General features: G+C 48.7%; 1 protein-coding gene across 1 annotated transcript in view; it reads right to left on the bottom strand.

The window, feature by feature from the left end:
- The window catches only part of CYFIP1 (cytoplasmic FMR1 interacting protein 1), a 107,399-nt gene that overhangs the window by 68,624 nt on the left and 30,989 nt on the right, over positions 1–7,786 (bottom strand). The window contains 5 exon segments of the mRNA XM_012647968.1: positions 2,530–2,711; positions 3,632–3,733; positions 3,996–4,073; positions 5,334–5,423; positions 5,499–5,621. Coding sequence (XP_012503422.1) covers positions 2,530–2,711; positions 3,632–3,733; positions 3,996–4,073; positions 5,334–5,423; positions 5,499–5,615 — 569 coding nt within the window. The 5' untranslated portion in view covers positions 5,616–5,621.

Below are 7,786 nucleotides of genomic sequence, written 5' to 3'. Positions count from 1 at the left end.
GGGCAACACAGTGAGACTCTGTCTCAAAAAAAAAAAAAAAAGTACAGATGAAGCTTCACTGGCTTGCCTGCCACTCAACCCCTGCTGTGCAGCCCAGTTCCTAACAGGCCATGGACTGCTACCAGTGTGCGGCCCAGAAGCTGGGGACCACGATCCTGGAGTGCCTCCAGCCCTGGACTCCGGGTCAGTCTTTCGCCAACTTAGATGTGTCTTACACAGCTCCAGACAGCTCGCCACCCTGCTGGCCACAGCTGATGAACTTTCTCGAGGGGTCCCTGCACACTGGCCACTCGCCTGCACTGATAGACGCCTACCTCATCCACAGGCACAGGGCTTCAGGTCCCCAGGTCTGAGAAGGACCACTGCCTCCTCTGTGATTCCCATATCCCTGTGATGAAGACGGCCAACTATGCTAAGCCTCTTTGTTAGGAGCCCTCTGGGTGACACCTCCCAACAAGGAGCATGTGTCCCTGGCCATGCCGCCACAGGGACCACTGGTGCCCAAAGTCCTAAGATGGAGTCCTGGCTCTACCACCACTTTGCTGTTAGCTACACAATTGGACGTGCATGAAAGGACCTGTACAGTGAGGTCCAACAATAGTGCAAGGCACACGCTGAGTGTGAAGGTGGGGTGAGGACTGTGCACATCCAGGGCTATCCCCCAAGAAAGTTCAATGGAAAATGCCCAAATAAGGATACATCTCTGCACCCTAGAACCTCGGGGGTTTAATCAAAGAAAAGTTTCCACCGCAAGGACTGATAACCTACCGTAACATTCATTTCCTCCCCTTCTTTCTCAGGAAGCCCCAAATGTCCATGGAGTAGCAATGTACCTTGCCTCCCTTGCAGCTAGCTGTGGCTATGTGACCAAGGGCTGGGCCGTGACATATAACACAAAACACTGATAAGCACTTGAAAGTTTACTTATAAGGAAGAGAAAGAACCCTTCTTTTTTCCTCCCTCCCTGCTGACTGGAATGCAGAAATGACAGCTGGAGCTCAAGCAACCATCTTGGACCATAAGGTAACACCTGAAGATAGCAAAGCAGCAAGACAACATGAGCCCTTCGTCCTGAAAACTGCAGAGCCCCCTAATCAGCTGCAGGCCACCTAATTCAGGACTTTTCAGGCAAGCGAGAAATAAACTGCAATCTTTTTTAAGCCACTGTTATTGCTGTGGGTTTTTTTAAATTATACACAATTAAAGCTTATATGGTTGCCTTTTTAAACATGTTCACTTTACTGATTTGAATAGTTGCTGGGGCAGAGATGTGGAGACTTCAGTCAACTCCAGAGATCCTTCTCCAGTTCTGAAGATCTAGGCTTCTGCGCAGAGCTGATTTCAGGTGGTGAATGAAACATTGTGCTTATTTCACATGAATAAGACTTAAAATTCTGGGGGACCAAGCTCGACTCCCACTGCCGCCTGATCCTCAAATCTGTTTGGTGTCGCATCCCAAGTTAATTTTATCATAAAGATATAGCAACAGTTATATGATTTAAGATGCAACGTAACTAGGGCATACTCAGATGCAAAGTCTCTTGTAATTTAATTTTAGAGCTAAGATTTCTCACATAGCAGAGAAGAAAGAAGTTAGCATCTGATTCCAGCAAAACACATCTTCAACAGCATGGAGCACAGACTTAGCAAAGACAGCTTGTGCTGTCACCCACTGCCTGCCTCTGGCTGGCCACCGCCTACCCCCAGTGTTCCACAGGCACACACTGAGCCACGCTGCCTTTTCCAGTCATCCTGCTGGCCCCGATGCCCGAGTGCCCCCTCAGGCTGCAGAGCCCACCTGTCCCTTTGCCAAGATGCTCCCTGAGCCAAATGCCTGTGCTCCATGAGCAGGGGCCACGTGTGTGTGTGTCTGCCTTCTCAAGGGTGCTGAGGCCGGGTGCAGTTGCTCACGCCTGTAATCCTAGCACTCTGGGAGGCCAAGGCGGGAGGAATATTTAAGCAAAGGAGTTCGAGACCAGTCTGAGCAAAAGCGAGACTCCATCTCTACTAAAAATAGAAAGAAACTGGCTGGACAACTAAAAATATATAGAAAAAATTAGCCGGGCATGGTAGCGCGTGCCTGTAGTCCCAGCTACTCAGGAGGCTGAGGCAGGAGGATTGCTTCAGCCCAGGAGTTTGAGGTTGCTGTGAGCTAGGCTGATGCCACGGCACTATGGCCCAGGCAACAGAGTGAGACTCTGTCTCAAAAAAAAAAAAAAAAAAAAAAAAAAAGCGGGGGTGGGCGGGTGCTGAGAGGGCCTGAATAAACATTTGAGCATAACCAGGATGCCCAGAGCTTGTTCTAGCTTTGTAAAACCACAATATACATGTAATCTGCCAGCCACCCCTGCACTTTATACCTAGGAGCATGTACTCACACAGCCCTGAGACTGGAAAGATGCTGCCAACCAGGAGTGACGATTTCAGCACACACCGGCTGTGCACCTGTTCCGTGCAAGGCAGCAAGGCATGCCGCTGGCCCAGGCGCTCTCTGCACGGGCCCGTGGCGTGCACAAAGTTGGAGCTCACCTCTTGTATGCTGAGTGGTCATTCTTCACACTGCACTTCATGTTTTTCAGCTCATCTAGCACAGCAAACATGTTGATGAATTTGCCCAGCGTGATCAGATAGGCTTCCGACACGAAGTCCTTCCTCCTCTCAGCGTGACACAGGCGTCTCACCTCCCCACAGAAACGCTCAATGGCATTTCTCTGGGCAGGGGAATGGGGAAGGCAGAAAAACCACCGGTCAGCAAGGGGCCAATTCCATGTCCTGACTTCAGGCACAGTATCTGGATTCACTGGTACTTGCTGGTAAAATATCCACCCAATGAAGCTCTAGGGCCAAGTCTTTAAACTCAGGTAAAGGGTCTGCTTTCTGTAACGCAATTCCCACAGGCCTTTGCTCTATAGCAATCATTACTTATTTCGCACTTTACCAACTATGTCCCTAAAGTAAAAAAATTTTGCTGATTATTCCAGCAAAGTTACTGAGCAAAATGCTCCAATAAAACATTAAGACAGTTTAGATGTTACAACTTTCAGAGGTGAAAAAAGGTGGTTAGAATTTTCCTCTTGGTAACTTCCAAGATAAAACAAAAATTTTTCTCCTCTTGAGTCCTATCTTCTCCCTTTGCTAAAGGAAACTATAATGAAAAAATCTTCAGACTTTTCCAAAGTACTTCTTTAAAAACCCAGAAAGTCCCTTCTATATGGCCACTTTTTGCCTAACCAAAGGCCCAGCAGGCCAAGGCCAGGGCGGGGACCACCAGGAATGGGCGATCAGGACCAGGCTGAGACAAAGAAAATACCTGAAAAACCAGAGGAATCAAAAGTACAAATTGGCAGAAAGTAAAAAACGTACTTGGAACTGACACAAAGCAGGCTTTGTGAAGGAAATGGGAATTCACTCTCAAATAGAGAAGAGAAGTGAAATACAAAAGCAGTATTTATTCTGAAAGGCAGCAAAGCTTTAGACATCAAAAGCCGTAGTTCCCTTTGTCCCAGAAACTGTTGTGGCTGCTGTAATTTACATGCACTTTGTTCAATGATTTCCTGGTGATGGGTAGGTGGGAGCATGTCAGCCTCCCACTTCTCGGCACTAAACCCCTCTGAGTATTTTGCCGTCTTACCTGGAAATACATAAAATTCATCAGTTTTGTGACCTCAGGCTCAAGGACTTCCACAGTTTTCTCATAAATTTCCACTCTATTAGGCTGCTCATTACATTTCACCTAGGAATAAAGCAACAAGTATGACATAAAAAGGCTTCAACCCAGCTGGAAGCAGCTGCTGGGCTGCTAGAGCTGGGCATCCCAGGCAGCTGTCGTGGGAAGCACTGGGGGAGGACTGGGGCGGGGCCTTGTGGGGTGGGGTGGGGCCTGGAAGACATGGAGGTGGGGCTGGTGGGATGGGGTGGGGCTTGGCAGTCATGCGGGCAGGAGGGGTGGGGTGGGCGTGGCCTGGCGGGATGGACCAAGGAGGCGGGTGGGCTACCTGCGGGATGGCCCGGGAGCAGCTCCTCCAAGTGTACAACATGACAGCATACTCTTGGCCTTCCTCTAGCATCTCGTTCTGCACGAAAACCCAGGGCAAGTCAAAGGCAGGTAGGGGAACAAGCATGAAAAAAGAGATGTCAAATTGCTAGGGTCTAGACAAAATTCCACAAACTATCCTGACTCTCTCTTCCATGGACAGACAAGCACTGAGGTCTGCGTGCCAACAGACATCTGCTAAGAAGCTAGTGACAAGGGGTGCAGCGGTGGGGCCACAACAACCACCCGAAACACTCCACAGCTTCTGCAGGCTGGAGGGGGTATCAGACGTGCGGTCATCTCTGAGTGGCTGCCACACACGCTGCACCTCAGCTCCACCCAGCCCTAAAGAACCTGCTAGCAATGAGACCTAAAGCTGGGGACACAGGGGCAGGGCTCAGGACAGATGCCCCAGTGCAGCGTGAGCACACACAGGGTCCTCAGTGATCTCTTCACAGGGTTAAACCAGGCCTCCTTGTTCCCAGAGAAGACTCAGAGACAGGGCGGCCAGCCTTGGGTGTCTTGGGAGGAAAAGCTAGAAGCATTCCCACAGCACTTAAAATCTAGGGAGAGTATCCACGGGAACAGGACTTATCATTTTTTATAAAACTGCTTTTGTGTTCTATTCTTTCTTTTGCATTGTTTCCTCTGGTAAAAATAGTAAAAATGACATAAATGCTCTGTAAAATGTCAACTACAATCTGACAATGCTTTTAAGGTGCTTTAAAATGCTCACAACCTTTGGCTCTTTAACTTCACTTCTTCAAATCTAGCCAATATTTAGAAAGAGGTTCATCACAGCATTTTTTTTATTAGACAAAAGAGAAAACTAAGTAAATGTGCAAAACTAAATTGTGGACATTCACAAAATGGATTATGCGGCCATTAAAGATTACTTTCTCCAGCACGTTTTCATGACATATGAAAATGTTCATGAAATCACTAAAATATGTCACTGTAACAACAGTGCAATTCATTTATAAAATCTAAATCCCATGTGGGTGTATACAGGCGTGTGAGTGTAGATCTGGAGAGGCAGTAAGCACTAACAAGGCAGGGGTGACCTCCAAACAATGACAAAGGTTTTCTCTGGGCCATCGACGCTAAATCTTCAGAAAGCATGTTATTGTTTTTATAACAACAAAAACAAAGACTTTCTTAAAAATATAAGGCATTTCATTCATTTTCTTCTCTTTTTCCTCACTGCACAGTCTATCAGGATAAAACCAAAAAAGTGTGCACTTGCCATTCAAATGTGCCAGTCCCCCAGAGAGAAACAAAGACACGCAGACAGCATTACCATGCTAGAATGGACGGTTGCTTGTTCGATGTATCTCGCGATGCCAGTGACAAATGCATTTCTGTCTTCAAAGTTAGTGTTGAAATTTGGCTGAAAGGAAGAGAAAAAACATCATGGAGAGGTCAGAGCCCCGGCTGTGCCCTCCATGGCCGCTGGGGCACCCACCTGGTAGAGTAGCGAGGACGGCGGGGGCTCAATGCAGGGCTGCTGGTCGGGCAAGGGCAGCTCCTCCAGGAGGTCCACGTTGGACAGTGCGTCCTCCAGTGTCACCTGGGCCGCCATCCTCGGCTAGAACAAAACACAAAGCCACCTGTTCTCTGAGGACGTGGGCAAGGGGCACCCGACAAGCCTTCCAAGGTAGCTTCGGGGCCTGGGTACTGGGGATGGCTGATGTGGGCACAGCCAGGCCCCTGGAGTCTGGTATGTCTCCCAGGGCACATGGGCCAGAGTCCTTGTGCAGCCTCTGCTTCCTCCACGCTCTCTGGGGACAGGCTCTCCTGGCCTCCAGGTGCATCACAGTGCAGGGGACCTGGGCCACCACACATGCTCTCTCTTCCTGCCACCTTTTCTACCTTGGTGGCCACAAGCCTAGCTGCTGGTGCTGAGGGCTCTCTGGGAGGGTTTGACAGCCCTGTCACAGTGCCTCTCCAACACCACATCTGCCCAGCACAGCCTCGGAGGGGCGCAACAATGCCTCCCTGAACGCAGCTGCCTCCCAGGTGGTTCCTCCAAACACACTAGGGACAGAGATGGAAAAGATAGAACCCTCCCCCAGCCCCACCCCTGCACCAGCTGTCCAGCTGCACAGACAGGTGGAGATTACAAGGACTATGGGAAGCCTGTAGGAACCACCATCAGAGAGGCATGATGCACCAGGAGGTGGCTGTTTACAAGGGACAGAAAGCACGATGCCACGGCTGGTGGAAAGGCACAGAAACGAAGGCAGGCAACGTCTGAACCTGACTTCCATGCCAGCTCCAAGGGTGGTGTTGGCACACTCCAGGCCTGCCTCCTGCTCAATCTGCTGTGACCCTAGATCGGGGCTCTGACCCCATGTGGGGTATAGGGGGAGCTGAATGGCATTCTAAGAAGGAAGGAGCAGCAGGTGGGCTGGATGAGACACGGAACAGAAGAAGCCCCAGATCACTCCTCCCAGCACAAGGTGCCAGTATGCAATGGGACAGCTTATGTGATGGCTGCAGAACAAGAAAGGGAAGCCCCCAGGGACCTGAGAAGTCCCAGGAGCAGTGTGGAGAGGAGGAAGCTCAGAAGAGCAAGCCCAAAAAAATCTCTCCTGAGCTTTGAGCCCAAGCTCAAGCTGCACAGGCATAGACTGATCCTCTTCATAGTCCAAACCCAAACCCCGAGACCACAACCAGCTCCCAGACGGCCATGAGCGGCACACAGTGGGGTAGATCCAAAAGGCACTGCTGAAGCTGTAAAAACGGAATTGACACGGAGCCGCAACCCACAGAAGGCAAGTCAGAACCAGCCCAAATCTACCCAGGTTGTTTGCCTGCTAAAATAAAAATATCAATATAATCAAAGGACTTAAACAAGACCCAGAGTCTCACATCATAATTTCCAAAATGTCCAGTTACAATCCAAATCACTCAGCACACAAAGAACTAGGAAGATCTCAACCACTATGGGAAAAAAAAAAAAATCTAAGGACGCCAATGCCACAATGACACAGCTGTTGCAACTGTCTACCTGACTTTATAAAGCAACTACTGTAACAATTACAGCATTCCCAAATCGAACAATAAAAGCTGAAAGTCAGCAAAACACAAACAAACAAAAACAAAAGGCAAAGAAGAACCAAATGGAAATTTTAAAACTAAAAGATACAGCACTGAAATGATAAAACTCCCTACAGGAGCTCAAGAGCAAAGATTCGGTGAACCTGAAGACAGAGCAACGTAAGTTACCTAATCTGAGTGCCAGAGAGAAAAAAGATTGAAAAAAAATAAAAAGCCTTGGGGACCTTCAGGACAAGAGAAAAAGTCTAACATTTGCACCATTAGAGGGCAAAGAGGAAAGGAGAAAGGGAGCCATTGTGAAAAATAGCTGAAAGAATGACTAAAAACTTCCCAAATTTGGAGAAAGACTTTTGTCTACAGACTCGAGAAACTCTATGGCTCCCAAACAAGATAAACCCAAAGAAATCCACACCCAGACATGCTACAGTCAAACTGCTGAACACTAAAGATAATGGAAAAACATCTCCAAAACAACCAGAGAAAAGTGACGCGTGACAGAGAGCGAACAACAGCTGGAATGCCCTGGTGGGCCGGCACTTTCTTAGTCTGAAAGAGAAGCGTCAAACTCAGAACCGTACAACCCTACATGGAGGCACGAATATGGCCTCCAGGAGCAGAGGTGAAATGAGGACATTCTCTGATGAAGGAGATAGGAAACTCTTCGGACCGAAGGGAAGATGCAGAAGCTCC

This window comes from Propithecus coquereli, unplaced genomic scaffold (genome assembly GCF_000956105.1).
Source record: "Propithecus coquereli isolate 6110/MARCELLA unplaced genomic scaffold, Pcoq_1.0 Scaffold28, whole genome shotgun sequence".
NCBI lineage: Eukaryota > Metazoa > Chordata > Mammalia > Primates > Indriidae > Propithecus > Propithecus coquereli.
The sequence above is the reverse complement of the archived record's forward strand: the minus strand, read 5'-3'. Positions and strand labels throughout refer to the sequence as shown.